General features: G+C 34.1%; 2 protein-coding genes across 2 annotated transcripts; both read right to left on the reverse strand.

The window, feature by feature from the left end:
• Positions 1–13730: 13730 nt before the first annotated feature.
• LOC130811055 (probable carboxylesterase 9) lies at positions 13731–14804 on the reverse strand. The gene has a single exon (XM_057677212.1). The coding sequence runs from the start codon at positions 14773–14775 to the stop codon at positions 13822–13824; it is 954 nt and encodes a 317-aa protein (XP_057533195.1). The 5' UTR covers positions 14776–14804; the 3' UTR covers positions 13731–13821.
• Positions 14805–15530: 726 nt separating this feature from the next.
• On the reverse strand, positions 15531–17802 carry LOC130811170 (probable carboxylesterase 8). Its single transcript, XM_057677357.1, has 2 exons — positions 16919–17802; positions 15531–16148 (listed from the first exon to the last, which is right to left on the reverse strand). The coding sequence occupies exons 1-2, from the start codon at positions 17442–17444 to the stop codon at positions 15709–15711; spliced, it is 966 nt and encodes a 321-aa protein (XP_057533340.1). The 5' UTR covers positions 17445–17802; the 3' UTR covers positions 15531–15708.
• Between the last annotated feature and the right edge of the window lie 2869 nt (positions 17803–20671).

Raw genomic sequence — 20671 nt, forward strand, 5'->3', positions numbered from 1 at the left:
GTATTTTTTCTATCTAAATTAATGTATGGTTTTAGGATTTTAGATATGTTTATATGTGTGTGAAGGATTTGTTTGATAGATGATTGAAAAGTATATATATACATATATAAAAAAAAGGATGCTCATAGAAAAAAAAACGTATGTGATGTTAGAAATTTATTTTTTGTTGATTAATAGGAGGAATTTATAATGTTGGTAGAGAAATATACATGTATATATGTGATGTGTATGTGTGTGTACATTTGTGTAAAAAGAATTATTTTTGAGGAAAAAAAAATAATAATTAATTAAAATTTATTTTTGTAGATGATCATGAAAATTATGTAAATTTTGTTGTTTAGAGTTAATAGGAAATAAAGCATTGAAATTTATATTTTTATGATAAAAAAAATGAAATGACAAAATTCCGTAGGTTTTGAAAATGGTGAAAAAAAATGTGTTTTTGGAACATTTTTGGCTTTGAAATTAGGTTAAAAATACTTATACTATGTTATAAATTATGGAAGTTGGTAACCGGGGGTTTTGACGCCTTCCGGACGCAACGGTGAAGTCGGATTTTCAGTTTGACAGTTTTAAGTTGTGTTTCTGGACAGATTATGTATGCTGTCCTGTTTTGTGCATTTACCATGTTATAGTATGTGATGGTTGTTCATGTTGTGTGTGGTATTCTAGGTATGTATGTAATTGTATATGTGTGTTATGGATGATTTGACGAAAATGTGTATGTGTGCTTATTTCTCGAATACGATTGAACCTTGTAGGAAGTCGATTCGTGACCGGGAATTGATTAAGACGCTTGTGAGTTGGTTATCTTGCTTAAGGTATGTACACGCAGCGAAGTTCGCATTTAGTCCGATGTATTATATAATAATGGTATACAAAAGTAAAGTATGGATATATAGTATGAATAATGTTATCTTTTCAAATAAATAATTTTGATATATTGTTTGATAAGCAGAGGTAGTATGACCTCACTAACTTTAAAGTGGACGTAGTATGACGTCAATTGGTGGAAATGAATTACTCGCGGTATATGGGGGAATTGTGAGCCACCACGGGGGTATGCATACTTAACCATAGGCACCGAAGTAAGGCGAGTGTCTATGGTAGAGACTTGCTTAGGGGTTAGCTCCCCCTAATGTAATGTCTCACTTATGGAGATTGGAGTTGTACCGGCAGTATGGCTGACTAATCTTTATATGAAAATAATTATTCTTTATTAGCATGGTCGAAGCGTATCTTTTCTGCGAATTGACAGCTATTAAATTAAATTTTTCTCTTGTTGTATTATTTATTTGGTATGCAATGTTTACTGACGTGTACTTTTGGTCTTAACGACCCTGCAATGATGTTGTTTCCTATCTGGGCAATGACTAGCCGTAAGTTAAGTTGCAGGTCTGGGGAGTGAGGATTGACCCTTGGAGAAATAAATCATTAGGATATAGAAGTCTTGATAAGAACTTCTAATTAAGTTTAAAGAACATTTGGTTTTATGAGGCGATTTCCGTTCTCAAGTTGTAATAAGTAGATTTAACTTTTCGTTCTTATCCGCTGCTAAGAATTTCTTATATCTAGTAGTTCATAATAACACTAATAGAACTTGATCCGCAAGTTTTCCTTAAATTTCAAATCCGTTTTAACTGTCTTCTAACATCCCGGTTTGACTCGGATAATATTTATCTCGTTTTTAAAAGGTCATCTTCTCTTTTCGTACGACCCGAGTTATTCCGAGATGTTACAACTTGTAACATCTCGGAATAACTCGGATCGTACGAAAAGAGAAGATGACCTTTTAAAAACAAGTAAATATCGTTCGAGTCAAACCAGGATGTTAGAAGGCAGTTAAAAACGGATTTGAAATTAAGGAAAGCTTGCGGATCGAGTTCTATTAGTGTTATTATGAACTACTAGATATAAGAAATTCTTAGCAGCGGATAAGAACGAAAAGTTAAATCTACTTATTACAACTTGAGAACGAAAATCGCCTCATAAAACCAAATAATCTTTAAACTTTATTATAAGTTCTTATCAAGACTTCTGTATCCTAACGATTTATTTCTCCAAGGGACAATCCTCATTCCCCAAACCTGCAACTTAACATACTGCTAGTCATTGCCCAGATAGGAAACAACATCATCGCAGGGTCGTTAAGACCAAAGGTACACGTCAGCAATCGTCGCATACCAAATAAATAATAACAACAAGAGAAAGTTTTAATTTAATAGCTGTCAATTCACAGAAAAGTACGCTTCGATCATGCTGATAAAGAATAATTATTTTCATATAAAGATTAGTCAGCCATACTGCTGTACTATCCAGCCATACTGCCGGTACACTCCAATCTCCATAAGTGAGACATTACATTAGGGGGAGCTAACCCCTAAGCAAGTCTCTACCATAGACACTCGCCTTACTTCGGTGCCTATGGTTAAGTATGCATACCCCCGCGGTGGCTCATAATGCCCCCATATACCGCGAGTAATTCATTTCCACCAATTGACGTCATACTACGTCCACTTTAAGGTTAGTGAGGTCATACTACCTCTGCTTATCAAAACAATGTATAAGAAAAAAATTATTTATTCGAAAGATAACATTATACGTACTATATATCCATACTTTACTTTTGTATACCATTATTATATGATACATCGGACAAATGCGAACTTCGCTGCGTGTACATACCTTAAGCAAGATAACCAACTCACAAGCGTCTTAATCAATTCCCGATCACGAATCGACTTCGTACAAGGTTCAATCGTATTCGGGAAATAAGCACACATACACATTTTCCTCAATTCATCCATAACACACATATACGATTACACCCATACCTAGAATACTACACACAACATGAATATCCATTACATACTATAACATGATAAATGCACAAAACAGGACAGCCTATAAAATCTGTCCAGAAACTCAACTTAAAACTGTCAAACTGAAAATCCGACTTCACCGTTGCGTCCGAAAGGCGTCAAAACCCCCGGGTACCAATTTCCATAATTTATAACATAGTATAAGTATTTTTAACCTAATTTCAAAGCCAAAAATGTTCCAAAAACACATTTTTTTTCACCATTTTCAAAACCTACGGGATTTTGTCATTTCAATTTTTTATCACAAAAATATAAATTTCAATGCTTTATTTCCTATTAAATCTAAACAACAATATTTACATAATTTTCATGACCAACTACAAAATAAATTTTAATTAATTATTATTATTATGTTTTTTCCTCAAAAATAATTCTTTTACACAAATGTATACACACACACACATCACATATATACATGTATATTTCTCTACCAACATTATAAATTCCTCCTATTAATCAATAAAAATAAATTTTCTAACACCACATACATTTTTTTTATGAGCATATATATATATATATATATATATATATATATATATATATATATATATATATGTATATATATATATATACTTTTCAATCATCCATCAAACAAATCCTTCACACACATATAAACATATCTAAAATCCTAAAAAAACATACATTAATTTAGATAGAAAAATACATCATACTTTCACACATGAATTTTAAATCATGAACAAATCATAAACTATAAAATAACACACATAAAAAAATTATAGAAATTTAAATTAAAACTTAAAAATAAAAGTAGGTTAAGAATTACTCACAATTGCACAAGAACAAAACACCAAAATTGATGAACCAATGGATGATTTAGGCGTGAGGATTAGAGTATTTGAGAGTGTTTATTTTTCTTGCAAATGTTTTTGAAATGAAGGATGTAAGGTAAGAAATTAATTAAGGAATTATGGGATTTAATTGTGATAATTGCCTTAACCATCCAATTACCAAAGTGGAAGTTACAATCTTCCCCAAAATCTCCATATGGCCGGCCACCCTTTCAAATACCTCTTTTATTATTTTTTTTTTTGAAATTAAAGATAGATTAGGAAAAAGGTTTGGGTTTAAAATGGTTTTAATTGCCTTAAAAGTTGAAATCTCATGATCTAACCCACTAACAAAATAAAAAACAATAAAAAAATATACTCTTCTAAAAAGAATAATAATAATAATATTACTAGTAAATCATTTAATATATCGGAAAAATATCGGGGTGTTACAATTTACTTAATGAATTTCTCTTATTCTCCCTACTTTGTCATGTTTAACTTAGAGTAATTTATTAGTGGTAACATGTGTTACTGTCTTGACATATTATTTTAATGAGATTTGAAATTGGTCTTTAATTTGTGCAATTTTGTTATTGAATATTTATGTAAACTAGTTTTTATTTCTAAATTTATATAAGATTAATTTTGTTGGGTACACTTAATCATTCTTGTATAAGTTATTTTTTTAGCTACCTAACCTTCTGCACCAAGTTAGGATCCTTCGGACTCTCAATCTTGCACACAATCAGTCCTCTCAATTACAAGAAGGATGATCGATTCCAATTCACACAATACAACCACCAATCAACCCAAGAAACCATTTCTTGGTTTTCAGGCCAGCCACAGTCACTCCTTTACCTTGGTTTCACTCACCAACGAAAATGACTCCACGCACCTCTCTTTGAGCTCCACTCAATATTGAAGAGAAGACACTCTAAATTTTTCCACAATTTAGAACTGTAGAAAATGTTCCACACTTTCTTGAAAGGCTGATGATTTATGACAAATGCATACACAAGGAAAACAAAGGGAAGAATTTCACAACTTGAAAAAAAAATGATGAATGATTATTGAGAATCAAATCTAAGGCTTTTGTACAAGAGGGGCAACCTATATATATAGGTTTCTAACTAACTAACGGCTAGTAACATCACGTGCCTTACATTATATATTTTAAAACAAAACAGAAACAGAAGTTAAGTCAGAACACCAAGCTATTTATGAGTATATTGATCCGCTGACTGGGTTACCTTGTGCTTGGATTTCATAGGGTTGTGTGTATCATCAGTAGGGTTCTTGGCCCTTAACGGCTAGGCCCATGTGCCAAGATGTCATTTATGCAGTTGTCTAGGTCTTTGGTGCCACGTGTTGTGCAAGGTAGGCTGGTCGACAGTTGCTCTGCTGTGCTGGTCATGCTGCATTCTGATCTGTATGGCATTTTGTTGTACTGGGTTTTACGGGATGTCCTTGATTATGATGCTCATGACCTCTTACATGGTTTCCATCTAAGTATACATCTTAAAAAGTTGATTGATCTTCTTGGACTGTTTCAGGTTGTGCTGAACCATGTACTGAACTGCACTTGGAACTAGACACACATGGTTCAACTCCTCCTTATTGGGAAAGAATTGACCTCAATTCTTGGATCTTTTTGGTATGGATGTAGATCCCCTATGTTTAAGGTATTGGTGATGTTATATTCTGATGGAAGATCCACATTTTATGCATTATCTACATACTTACAAATTATAGGAAATAGACCAATAGCTCTAGGCATCAACTTGTTCTTCCTTAGCTGTGGAAACCTATTCTTTCTTAGGTAGACCCAAACCAGATCACCAACCTTCAAAGGTTTTCTGTTCTGCCTCTTCCTTGCTGCCTTCAATTTGTATCTCTCATTTGCTTTGTTAATGTTGTCCTGAATGACTTTATGCAGTTTCAACATTTTCTTTGCTTGCTCTACGGCATCCTTTACTTTCCTATAATTATTATTAACATAAATAAGAGAAATTGGGAGGAGGGGGTTTTCCAAATACACACATTCAAAAGGGGAGTGTCTAGTGGCATAGCTAGGACTTCTATTATAGGCAAACTCTACTTGACATAGCTTTAGGTCTCAATTTCTAAGATTTTTACTTACTAATGTTCTCAAGATCGATCCTAAAGTCTTATTTGTTACCTCAGTTTGTCCATCAGTTTGAGGGTGATTGTCTGTGCTGAAAAGTAATGTAGTGCCTAGCAGTCTCCATAGGGTTTCTCCAAAAATGACTACGGAACTTGCTATCCCTGTTAGACACAATATTTTTTGGTACCCCATGCAACCTTACAATCTTTGCAAAGTACAACTTAGCTATGTGTTTAGCATCATCAACCTTAGTACAAGCAATGAAATGTGCCATCTTGAAAAACCTATCAACTACTACCATGATAGAATCTTTCCCCCTTTGTGTCCTAGGTAAGGCCATGACAAAGTTAATGCTTAAATGTTCCTAAGGTTTACTAACTACTGGTAAAGGAATGTACTCACCCTTATGGAAGGTAATCTTAGCCTTAATGCAAGCTTCACACCTTAGAATGTATTTACCTACAGTTCCTACATCTTGGGCCAGTAAAAATGTTCTCCTAGCATATCTAAGGTCTTTTATATCCCAAAATGTCCACTCAAACTTCCTTCATGTATTTCTTTAACTAGCAATTGTCTAAGTGATGTCTTAGGTATACATAACCTATTTCCCTTGAACAGAAATCCTTGTTGGATATGAAATATGCTCTGTGGTTCTTTTAAACATGTTGTGTATAAGTAATTAAAGTCAGGGTCACCTAGGTATTGTTCTTTATCCATTTCAAAACCAATCATCCTAGTTTCAAGGATGGCTAACAAATTATGTCTCCCATCAGCTATCACATTGGTTTTGCCTATTTTATATTTAGCTGAAAAGTTAAATGTTTGTAAAAGTTTCACCCACCTAGCATGTCTAGGACTGAGTTTATTTTGCCCATGTATATTTTTCAGAGACTCATGATCAGTGTACAATACAAAAGGTTGTAATTTTAGATAGTGAGACCTTCTCCAAGGCTCTAATCATAGCATAAAATTCTTTGTCATATGTAGAATAGTTGAGCCTTGATTTGTTCAACTTCTCACTAAAGAAGGCTACTGGCCTCCCATCCTGAATTAACACAGCACCTATACCAGTGCTACATGCATTACATTCAACTTCAAAAGGTTTAGAAAAATCAGGTAATTTCAGAATAGGTGCCTTACACATAATGTCTTTGATTAGCTTAAAGGCTTGTTGAGCTTCTGAGGTCCAACTAAAGGTGCCTTTCTTTGTGCACTATGTGATGGGGGCCATGATAGCACTAAAGTTTTTTATGAACCTCCTATAAAAAGATGCAAGACCATGAAAAGATCTAACATGTCTGACAGTAGTAGGTGTAGGCCAATTCTTAATAGCTTCCACCTTTGATGGATCCACCTTTACCCCATCTTTGCCTATGATAAACCCCAAAAACCCCACTTCCTTCATTAAGAAGCTACACTTCTCTAATTTCCCATATAATTTTGCTTCCTTAGGGTCTCAAATAGCTGTCTCAAATGGTCAAGGTGCTCTCCAAGGTGTTTGCTATAAATCAGAATATCATCTAATTAAACCACAATGAACTTACCTAGGAAAGGTCTTAGCACTTCATTCATTAACCTCATGAATGTGCTAGGTGCTCCCGTCAACCCAAATGGCATGACTAACCACTCATATAACCCATACTTGGTCTTAAAGGTAGTCTTCCACTCATCCCCTTCCTTCATCCTAATTTGATGGTAACCACTCTTCAAGTCCACTTTACTAAACCAATGTGCACCTGACAGTTCATCAAGCATATCATCTATTCTTGGAATGGGAAATCTATACTTAATGGTGATATTATTGACACTTCTACTGTCTATGCACATCCTCCAAGTCCCATCTTTCTTAGGTACAAGGAGAGTAGGTACAACACATGGGTTAAGGCTTTCCCTCACATACCCTCTCTGTAGTAACTCTTCAACTTGCCTCTGTAATTCCTTGGTCTCTATGGGGTTAGTCCCATATGCTGGCTTGTTGGGTAGGGTGTCCCAGGGATGAGGTCTATTTGGTGCTCAATTCCCCTAATAGGTGGTAAACCCTTAGGAAGGTCCTCATGGAATACATCATCATACTGCTGTAGCAAAGGTTTAACCTCAGGTGGCATGTCAGTTGTTTGGGCTACTTCCTTAGTAAATAACACATAGATCATATTCTTACTTTTAAGCTCTTTCTCACACACTTTCCAACTCATCAAATGGACAGGCTTCTTGGCAGGGGGTGGTATAGCTTTGTGTGGTGGCAAAGGAATCAAGTGCTTAAGCTTTCCCTCATGTCTGACAGTGTAGGTGTTGGTGAAACCATTGTGTATGCACTTCCTATCATACTGCCAAGGTCTTCCTAACAGCACATGACAAGCACTCATCTCCAAAACATCACATAAAACCTTTTCCTTGTAAGACCCTATGACAAACCCTACAAGGAATTGTTTGCTCATTGACCCACTAGCATTGTTATCTAGCCACTTAAGTTTGTAGGGGTGTGGATGAATTCTAGTCTTCAGATTTAGCTCAGTCCCTAGGTCTAGGCTCACACAATTAGATTCATTGCCTCCATTAATGATCCAGTCACACACTTTATCCCACACCCTGCACTTAGTCTGGAAGATATTTTCCCTCTGATTACTCTCTTTCTCCTCAAGTGTAGTGTGTAGGCTCCTCCTCACTATCAAATTGTAGTGTTCATCCTCTGGCATAACTCTCTCTCTTTCCTCCTCTAACTCACTCTCTTTAGTACTATTCTCATATTTGATCAACCTACCTGACTCAGTTACTCTATAAGATCCCTCAGGTTCATCATCGGGTACTAAAGGCCAACTCTCATCTTCTCCCCCATTCTTAGCTACCAACATCATCTTGGATTTGGTGTCCTCCTTAATCCCTCTCCACTCTTGTGCAGTAAAGGCTCTAGTATTGGGGTAAGCATCCTTATAGTGCCCATGTCCATGACATTTAAAACACACTAACTTTCTCATAGGTATAGCTGCTTTCCCTTATGTTCTAGGAGTTTGTTCTACCTTCTTTTGCATCCTAGGTGGGCTAAGGTTGTTATTTCTGGGTGTGAAATTCCTAGGGTTCCTTTGGTACTGGTTGTTCACTACTTTCTTCTTGGCATGGGTCTGATCAATATTCATAGCCATGTTGAAAGCTAGTTGTAGGTCAAGGTTAGGTACTAGCATCAACTTCCTCCTAATATCCTCTCTCAAACCAGCCATGAATTTGGCCACCTTTAGGTCTTCTATTTCATTAATTTCACATAAAGCAATTACCTTTTCCCACTCTTGTATGTATTCACTAACACTCCTTCCCCCTTGATTCAAAGTGCTCCATTGCAAGTACAATTGGTGGGCATAGTTGTTAGGTACATACTTCCTCCTCAAATGTTTTTTTAACTTATCCCAAGTGTCAATCCTTGCTCTACCTTCCCTTCTCCTCTGCTTTTGGATACCCTCTAGCCATATAGCTGCTAGTTTGACGAGTTTAATCTTGGCTAGTTTGTACTGTCTCTCAGGGGTTGTGCTCTTATATTCAAAGTATCTCTCCAAGCTGGCTTCCCACTCAATGTAAACCTCAGGTTTATTGGACTACCCATCAAACTCTTGGATATCTATTCTTACAGTCCTATCTTCTTGGTCCTCATTGTGGTTTAAGGGTGGTCTCTCTTGGTTTCCTAATCCAGCCTTTGCTAGGAGTTGAGTCATCTTATATAAGGTCTCCTCTATGGCTTCTATCCTAGCATCTATGGCGTTAGGTCTCAATACACAAAGATCCAAACACAAAAAAACAACAGGTATGCCTGTTAGCAATCAAAACACAGAACAGATGACTTAACACCTTCTGACAGCAACAAAGAATATAATGAACCAGATGCACAAGCAGTATGTATTTGCTGTTAATATCTAAGAACTTAGCACAAATGAGTGAACACTTTCTGACATCAACAAGAAAAGTAGCAGGCAATGACTTAGAATTCAAATTCCTTGAATTTTTACACCAAAATTTCTAGTAAAAATCAATTTTAACAAGGCGCACAGAAAACAAGAAGAATTTGTCACAAAATCAACCACACTCACAGATTTCTAGGCAAACGAAATTGTTCTGGCTCTGATCTCTAATTTTTTTTGTTCTGAAATGTATTTATGCAATGATTGACCAAGAATGTGATATCATGGATTACAAATTTGCACGTGAATTCAAAGAATAGCTTATTGTAATTAATTTTTTTAGACAATTTACACAAAACAAATCAAAATAACAAGAAACACAAATTTCAGAATATGATTTTTCTCTTCATTAGTTTTTGTAATTATCATCAATTTCAATCAGAGATTGATTTTCCTTAACAATGATAAAATTAATTAAATTTGTCCAACTTTGATTCTGATTATCAATTGCATGTAATCTAAATGAGAAGATTGGAACGATTTACCAATTATTCGCAGACTGTGCGAAATTCTCGATCTCCTCTGATATTCCTGTGCCACTGCTTTGTTTGTCTTCAACAATGTTGTAATGTGCCCTCTCGTAACTCTTGCTCTGATACCAATTTGCACAAAGATAGGATCCTTCGGACTCTCAATCTTGCACACAATCAATCCTCTCAATTACAAGATGGATGATTGATTTCAATTCACACAAACAACCACCAATCATGCCAAGAAACCAATTCTTGGTTTTCAGGCCAGCCACAGTCACTCCTTTACCTTGGTTTCACTCACCAACAAAGATGAGTCCACACACCTCTCTTTGAGTTCCACTCAATATTGAAGAGAAGACACTCTAAATTGTTCCACAATTTAGAACTGTAGAAAATGTTCCACACTTTCTTATAAGGCTGATGATTTATGACAAATGCATACACAAGGAAAACAAAAGGAAGAATTTCACAACTCGAACAAAAAAATGATGAATGATTATTGAGAATCAAATTTGAGGCTTTTGTACAAGAGGGGCAACCTATATATAGGTTTCTAACTAACTAACGGCTAGTAACATCACGTGCCTTACATTATGTATTTTAAAACAAAACAGAAACAGAAGCTAAGTCAGAACACCAAGCTGTTCATCAGTATATTGATCCGTTGACTGGGGCACCTTGTGCTTGGATTTCATAAGGTTGTGTGTATCATCAGTAGGGTTCTTGGCCCTTGATGGCTAGGCCTGTGTGCCAAGATGTCATTTTTGTAGTTGTCCAGGTCCTTGGTGCTCAGGTTTGGTCTCCACGTGTTGTGCAAGGTAGGCTGGTCGATAGTTGCTCTACTATGCTGGTCTGATGCTGCATTCTGATCTGTATGGCATTCTGTTGTACTGGTTTTTGCGAGATGTCCTTAATTGTGATGCTCATGACCTCTTACATGGTTTCCATCTAAGTATACATCTTCAAAAGTTGATTGATCTTCTTGGACTGTATCAGGTTGTGCTGAACCATGTACTGAACTGTACTTGGAACTAGACACACATGGTTCACCTTCCTTCTTTTATACTAGAAAAGATTTTTCTAGTATAAAGGAAGGAATGTTAGGTAGCTAAAATAACTATAAAATCTCGGATTTGATATTTTTGAAATTCCAATTAAATTAAACACAAAAAGGAATAAGATAAAATTAGAGAAAGAAAGATGAAATAGAAAATTAGCTTCTTGATCATTGGAAACTAATAGATGATGGATGTGTAACAACCCAACTTATTTATTGACTAAGTAAGAGAAGTTGTCACTGGTTTTTAGACCCAAAAAGGAAAACAAAATCAAAACAATATTCTATAAAAACGGATGAAAAACCCTAAAACATCATACTCTACGACATTAGTCATAAGTTCAACATCTATATCAAGAACTAAACAAATAGGAAAATTATCCAACCTTTTATTGATTTTGCAACAATAATTCCAACTATTGATTAGCCTTGAATAATCCAAACTATATAGGATGTTATCTTAAAACATCAATTGTCATTTGATGAAGTGCTATGGCAGGTAAAGTTTCTTTTTTTAAAAAAAAATGAAAAAAAATACTTCATTTTCCGATATCTTTCCCTACCACTCTCCCCTTTTCTTTCCCTACCATCCTCCCCTTTTCTTTCCCTTCCACCCTCACTTTCACCAATATTTATTTCCACTACCACGACCACCCATCACAGCCACCACCATTTTTTTGCCTTCCAATGTCCACTCACAATCAATTATCTCATTTTCTTCATATTTGTTATACAAACAACTTAAAAAAGGCAAGGAAAACCAGGCTAAAAAAAGTTGAATGTAGAGTCATCAATTGGTGGTAGTGGAACCTATCAATTGTAGAATAGGTTAAGAAAAGCAATAAAATTCTCACCAAATCACAAAAAACAAAGTAGAAACATCAAAAAGATCAACCAAAACAAGGATTAAAACAGAAATAGAAAACATACAAAGCTAAAGTGAGAGCGTTATCATGTTGTCGAACTCGAATATGACCCAACTCCTATCCAGAAAATTGAAACATGAAATTTCCAAATTAAAAGAAAAGAATGAGCTTAGAAAAACCCAAAATACAAATTGGCAATAAACAAGATAGGGTTGCATTTTTCAGTGAACTCTCTGTTTCCTTAACATTTTATTGGTGATTTTGTGAAGGGTGGTGAAGAAGATATAGGGTTGTTATCACATCGGTTGATGGAAATGGAAAAGGAGAGGATGGTTGGTGGTGGGAGGGTTGGCGGTTGTTAGTAGTGGGGAAGGTGTGAGGGGATGTTGGTGGTTATTTTTCTCTTTGTTTTTCTGTTTTTTTAATATTAATTTTATGTATGAGTATATTATACATGTTGAAGAGATAATAAGTTACATGGGTTCACCACAAGCAAAAATTTGTCAAAGTTGAAATTATACAGGGTTAATGAAAAGGTGAGATTATTGTGGAAAAATCAGTTAAAGTTTGGATAAGAAAGTACTTTTGGGTTAAATAAAGTACTTCCTCCGTTTTTTTAATTGCACCCACAGATACTTTCATACGCTCCAATGCACTAATTCAATCGTTAATATCTCTAATTATACAAATCGAAAAATTATAGAAACTAAAAATCAATAAGATTCACATTGAGAGGATTCTAACAAAATCCAACATGCCTACATTTTTTCATATAGATTAACGACAATATGAAAATTAAGTGACATTGATGAATAATGCCAAATTGTCCTTAAATGCAAGTAATAAAAAACGGAGGAAGTATGTTCATAAAATTAAAGTGGATTTCATTTTACTAAGATCGTGTTACTTGACCTAACTGATTTTAGGAACAAGATAATTTCAATTATTTAGACTTAATTTTCCCATTATAATAAATTTACCTATTCTTTTGAGAGATCATCTTTCAGTGAGACAACCTCAAAATTTCATATGTTGATAATTGATATTAATTGGGCTATTTAATTAACCTAGTATAAGTCGTGTCTCACTGTGCATGAGACTGTTTCATTCAAAAATGTGTGCAATTAATTAGAGTTTTATAAACTAATTTTTATTTTTAATCACAACAATTTCTTTTAAGAGGTTAAATTTACATCGGGTGAAAACGGAATAGGATATTCAAGAATCAATTGATAGTTTATTATAAATAAACTATGAACAATAATGGAATGATATATGCATGAACAATAACAAACAAACATTGTATTTGATTGATAACCCTACATGTTGCATGGCTTATAGTGCATGAAGTACACAACAATTCATGAGAAACACCTTCACAAGTCACAACTTTAACTACCTATCGATTTGCAATACCATCGTATAGTTTAAACAACAAACTCTAATTAAAAATTCATATAAATTAAGAAATCACCACGTATTCACAATAAATAGAAAACTTGAATATAAAATAAGAAAAGCAAATTTCACCATTTTTTTAATGAAATTGCCTCCTTTGTTTCTTTGTATATCATAACATTTAAAATGATCCCACTGACATATTATTCTAATTGCTCTTAATATCTTTGTTTCCACTAATTTCTTTTTTTGTTAAAAAACGAACGATAATACGACAATCATACTATTTTATTTAACAAAGTCTTTAACAAGTTGCAAATTATAAGAACCTCTTTTTGCATCAACAAGATCAACCCCATGAAATCCCACATCAAAATGAGCCTCAACAATTGCACCACACTTAACCAACATAGAAACAAACTCTTGTTGCCTATCAATCATTGGATCCATACTATATCCAATCACTAAACACCTTCCTAACCTTTTAACCTTACTTTGTAAAGCAATATCATTCATTGGATTACAGTACCTATGATCTCTATCACACCCTTTAGGCAATGCCAATTCCCACATCAAATCCCAAACAGGCAATGGATATAACTCATCACAAGCATACTTCAATTCAGACATAGTCCTTTTATTCCCACTAAACATAGGTTGATTTAGAATAATTCCTGATATATTCAAAGGATAAAGGCTAATATCTAAGGCCTTTAAACATACATTATAAGCCATATTTGCACCATTACCCCTTCCTGACAAATAACACCTAAAGAAGTCTCCATATTCCTTGATCCATGGCTCACCATTTGGATCATTCATTTGGTCGCGAACCCATAAGATCACTTCTAAGGCATCTTCATATTGTGCCGGAAGTCTGTATTCTGGTGCTAATCGATATTCTAACGAAATAATTATACAAGGAAGACTTCGTGAATATTGTACACAATTTTCGTGGTTAAAAAGATCGGCCACACTATGATCAATCCAACCTCCACTATGAAAGTATATCATTAAGGGTAATCTAGCAACACACCCATCGTTTGATGCTAATTTTGAGGGACAATATAATCTAACCCATGTGTGTTTTTCATTGTTTATGGTTATATCTTTTGATGCTACGGATTCTCCTTGCCCCGGATTGGGATTTGATCGCATTTGTGGCATTTTATTATGACGTTGGAGCGTTCCATCTTGGTTTACCTCAATCTTAAGATGTTCGTATGGATTGAATTTTGACATTCTTTTCAAAGTTTTGGATATAATAAGACTATGATCCTTTTCTTATTAAAAATACTTCTCGTTCATTCTATTCTATTCTATTCCTAATTTCTTTTCGAAAGAGAGGTAATGCGCATATTATGGATTTTGTAATAATAAAAAACCACAAAAATAGTATGAGTAGAACAAGCCTAAACTCATGCACGTTAACAACTTGCAAGGCTTACCTATCTTATTTTGGATCATAAATTTGTCTACATTATTATTTATTACTCCATATGTATTAGAGCTCTAGAAAAGATTTGTCTAACCAACTCATTTTGTATGAGACATCTTACTATGAGACAGATCTATATAATTTTTTAAATCAACCAATAATAAACCTTAAAATGCTCATTTTTATAAAGATGTAATATGACAATTTTAATACTTGAATTTTCAATTCCAAGCGTTAAAATCATTAAAATACATTAGGGAAATTACCGATGGTACCCCTGAATTTTGGCACTTTGTTAATTGTACCCTTAATTTTTTTTTTTATTATTAATGGTACCCTCGTATTATTGAGCGAACCGTAACCTTTTTAAACTTTTTCCATCCAAAATTATCCAAAACCGTTAACTTTCTTTTATGTTTTAAATTGAAAAATAAAATAAAAATAAAAAAGTTAACGGTTTTGGACGATTTTGGATAAAAAAAAGTTTAAAAAAAAAAATCATTGTAAGACGTTCAATAATATGAGGCTACCATTGATAATAAAAAAAATTATTAATACCATTGATGATGTGTCAAAACTCAAGAAATCCATTAATAAACATATTAATGAATAAGGGAATCTTGCAAAATATTTGATTTAATTTTATCAGATAAATCAAATAATAATTCTTACATTAATTAAAAGCCTTCATGCAATATGCAATTAATTTATTTATATAGTAATGAATTACAATTTCACTAGTTAGATCCAATAAATTGTATTATTTTATCAAGTAAAGCCTGAGCCTTTTGAGGTTCAAACAACTCCACAGCATGAAACCCTCCTTCATCAAAGAAGGATACCACATGAACTCCGCGTGACTCCAACATCTTAGCAAATTCCTTCTGCCTATCAACAAGTGGGTCCCCTCCATACCCATTAACCAGACACCTTGGCAGCCGTCCGATGTTCTCAATGCGAGAGCTTTCAACCATTGGATTACAGAATCCATGGTTACGGTCAGCACCAATGGGCAAAGCAAGAGACCACATAACATCATTGGCTGGTAAAGGAACGATTTTGTCATCAACAAGCCTTAATTCTGAATCTGTCCTCTCTTCTCCTCCAAAATATGCTTGATTTATTACTAGCCCTTCGATTTTCATCGGAGATAGATCATAATCTAGTGCACGTAAACCTGCATATCGGACAATTTTAAGTTCAAATATTAGTAATTAAAGTATAGTATAACTCAGATATACCCGTACTAATAAAAATATAAGCTTTTTGTTGAGTTCATACACAAGTCAAATATTTACTCCCAATTAGAGTGTTTGTAATGCTCTACACTTTTGACATGATAAAGTGTATAATTATATGCTTAGGGTTAAAGCCAACATCTTTTTTTAGGTAAAACATAACTAATATCTTTGTTGAACTCATACTTCCTCCGGTTTTACGAATTTTACTACATTTTTCGTTTGCTGTATGAGTGTTTTTTCATTTTTTTTGTCATGATTCATACTTTTTTTTAATGTATCCGCACATTTTAACTTATTTTCTCCTCTCATTCACACATTTAATTCATTTGCTCATGACTATCCATTTTCCTCCATTGTTTTGGATTGCTCTCAAAATTCTACTTCTTATTCCATGTATCCATGCCAATTAGAAATACTTTTTATTTTTGTTTTTTCAATAGATTTTACACCTTTTTTTCTTCCACAATGGTTTAATTCTCCTTCTTTTAGTCTTGTCCACAGAACTATTTTTCTTCGTCATTTTTACCACTCATTTTTATCATCTATTTATTTTTTTTTTTGTCTTATTCTGCAACCCAATTTATCTTTCTACTAATTTTGGTACAACTCAAAAATTAATGTGAGAGCTCTTTAAAATTGATGATCAATATTTAAAGAAAGAAAGTACCCCTATTATATATGGGTTAATGTAAAATAGAATTCAAACCTGCACGGTAAGTAATATTGCCACCAGAACTACTACCCATAAGGAAACAGCGCCCAAAATCAGCAAACTCCTTCAACCAAGGATCACTTCCATTTCCTTCTCCACCATTAACACAACTCAAAGCTTGATCTCTAACCCACAAGATAGCCTCAATAGCATCATCATACGCAGCAGGAAGGCGATGCTCAGGCGCCAACCGATAATCAACAGACACAATCACAGCAGGAATCGCTGCACACATCCGGTTGCAGGACTCATGAAAGAACACAGTTCCAGCAGAGTAAAACACAAAACCACCACCATGAAAGTATATAATTACTGGAACTTTACTGCTTGTTATTGCTGATGCAGGCCGGTAAATACGAACAAAAGTTCTTTTAGCATTGTTAAGAGTTACATCCTTTGACAATACAGTTGGATTTTCTTGTTCTTGTTGTTCAGTAGTGGGTACTAAGATTGTAGGGGTGAGTCTGGTAATTGTACCATCTGGGTTTGGGGATATTTTTAGGAATTTGTAGGGATCCATTGATGAATATTAAGGAGATAAATGGGTAATTTGAAGGTGAAAGATTATGGATGGATTATTGGGTTTTATGCAAAGAATAAAGGAAAGAAGGGTAGGTTGGGAGGAGATGTAGCACATAGAGAGCATTGTGCTCAAAGCATGTTTAACTATAATGTGCAGTGAATAGGATTAGATGGGTAGGGCTACCCCACATTTAAGGTACTGTATGTGATTTAATGTATTTGATGCTAAGGTAGCATTAATCATGGTTGGTGGGTGATTTACTTGTACAAATGTACTTCTAGTTTTATCATTCAACAAGCACTTGCATTGGCAAGTGAGTTATGATTAGTGGTGTGGAAAAAAATCCAATAAGCTGTGAATAGATAGGTAGTTTGGTGTTTATTGATGGGTTTGGATGAGTAGCAAACCAGACGTACTTATAAAAATTTATTTACAGGCTCAAATTTTCAAAATTTTGTTCGTCATTACAGACCTAATTTTTATGCTGCTACCTGTGATACGACGATAAATGGACATGATCAATATTAAAAATTTTAAATACAAGCTTTAAAAAACCAAACAAACATTCCACACGAATAATATAATCACAATACAAAGTATATAAAGTTAAATCATAATATGAATGAAAAATAATTCAACTCATTTTCAAACAAACTTCAAATACAAAATTATTCTCAAAAAAAAAGGCACTTGTTATGCAAGAGAAATACATATCAAAGTAGTGACGTAAAAATTCCAAATACGAAATCAATTTACTTGACTACATCTATTTGAGTTAAATAAGCTGTGAATAATTTGGGAACTTCTTCCTCCTTAGCCTTTAAGGCTATAATCTTTATAGAGGAGGAAAATTATTCATTAACATCTTTCAGTATGAGCTCATGTTTTAATTCCTGAGCCTCCTCTATTGTTGTAGCTTTGGGATCCAATTTGGCTTTTGATAAGCACCTTATGAGTTTTCTAACATTTTCTTCATTTGTAAACTCTTTTCCCAAAGAATCAAGGTTATTAATGATTTGTGTGAACCTTGTAAACATGTCCTTGATACTCTCGTTAGGAGCCATTTGTCACTGATAATAAATATTAATTTTATTATACCTGACATTGGCTTATTCCTTCGTAGGTAACTATGAGCTTAACCCATATCCTCTTTTCACTTTTCCAAGATTTGATTATGTTGAATTCATATCAATTTCAATCCAAATCTAGCTTAACAGTGATAAAAGTTCTAATACCAATTGAAAGTATTGCTCATCCTAAGTAACTATACTCTAAAAGAGGGTTGAATAGAGTAAGTGATTTTCGAAAAATGTGTTTCAAGAACCCTGACAAGATTCTGTATCCTACATAGACACTTTAAAACTACTTTTAAGGCTTGTGTATTTGTCTTTATAAAACTAATAAACTAGTTACTCTTTGGCCATTTTGTAGGTTAGACACTAGATAGAAGAAATTCTCTTAAACTCTACACTAAACACCACTACCACTTGCGCATTCACCAAGTAACTAAAAAGGATAACTTCAATAACACTTACACTCTTACTATTAATATACCTCAACAATGCTTAATAAAGCATAAATGAGGCATGCTCTTTTATCAACAAACTCTTAAGCTTAACACTTTATAAGTTCATTGTTTTTCTTTTATAATTTACCTCACTCAAAGATAAAATACCCTCAGTCTTAAAACTTTATTAGTTTAGTGTTTTACCTTTACAATTCACCTCACTCAAAGATAAAATGTAAAATCTAATTTATGAAGACGAAAGCTAAAATCGTATGAATGTATTTCTTCTAAGACATGTAAGTATAACGCTCTATGAGTGTTGTTGAACGTAGTTATATATTCATACAGAACAATTTCCTTTTTAATATGGTGATATAGCTATTTCCTATTAATAAGTTCAAGTATTCGTTTTGGCGGAAAAAATAGTTATTGAGTTGTTAGCTACCTTTGTCTGTTTGTGAAAAGCATAATAGAATTTCCTTTATTTCAGCATTTTTGTTTTAAAGTTTGTGGTTGGGATTTATTCTAGAAAAGTATAAATCCTCAATTAGGGGTAATAACCCAATATATGAATATTACACTAAAAATTCTCATCCTTATCTGTCCTCTCTTCTTCTCTCTTCTTCTCATTTCTACTGATTTCTCTGGTTATATTTCTTCTTCAAAAAAAATATACAAAAATATTTTAAGAAAACTAATATTTCCTTATTAGTGGTATCAGAGCAACGTTGTGCTATTCTCTGATCTGTAGCATTCTGACTCCAGCTGCTACCAGGAGCGTTGTTAGAATGGAGACCCAATTGGCTGAGTTGGAGAGGAAGCTTGAAGAACAAACTCGAAGTTCTGCCTAGAAGTTTGATGAGATCTTGAAGATGATGCAGCAGATGAAGGAGAACATGCCAACTCTAAGATCTGAGGATCGGGTCAGCCAGCCAAAATTGGGGTATAATGATAAACTTGAATTCCCTAAGTTTGATGGTAGTAACCCTAGGATCTGGATTAAAAAGTGTTGCAAATATTTTGATTTATGCAAAATCCCTAATGAACAGAAAGTGGATCTAGCTTCACTTAATATGACTGGTAAAGCAGAAAGTTGGGTCACTAGCTATTTGGCTAACAGAATTAGGGTGGTTTGGAATGATTTTGTCATAGACTTGAATGCAAGGTTTAGGGATGAAAAAGGAATATATGTAGTTGAAGAATTTAACAAGTTGCAGCAAACTGATGTAATTGAGTCTTATGTGGATGAATTTGAAAGTTTAAGAGCAGTCATGATGCAAAATGGTTACTGCTTACTTGAGAAGTATCTGCTTCAGAGCTTCATTGGTGGTCTTAAACCTGGGTTAAGACCTTTTGTTAGGGCTTTTAAACCTCAAACTATTTCGGATGCTATAGATTATGCAAGGCTGCAGGATGAATCTATTTCAGCTAACTCACAAAAAACCCAGAAACCAAACACATACTCCCCTAAACCCTTCCAAAACTCCACACAACTCCAAAAACAACCACCTCTCTTACCTACACCACAAACCAAACCCCTAACCCTCACCTATCCTTTTTCCAAACCTTCAAAACCCCTAAAATATATCCCAGCAGATGTGAGGGCTGAGAAAATTGCTAAGGGATTGTGCTACTACTGTGATGCTCCCTATGATATAAATCATAAGTACTCTTTTAAAGAGCCTCAATTGTTCACTGTTGAAGTACCTGGACTGGA

The sequence above is a fragment of the Amaranthus tricolor genome, chromosome 4 (assembly GCF_026212465.1).
Source record: "Amaranthus tricolor cultivar Red isolate AtriRed21 chromosome 4, ASM2621246v1, whole genome shotgun sequence".
Taxonomy (NCBI): Eukaryota; Viridiplantae; Streptophyta; class Magnoliopsida; order Caryophyllales; family Amaranthaceae; genus Amaranthus; species Amaranthus tricolor.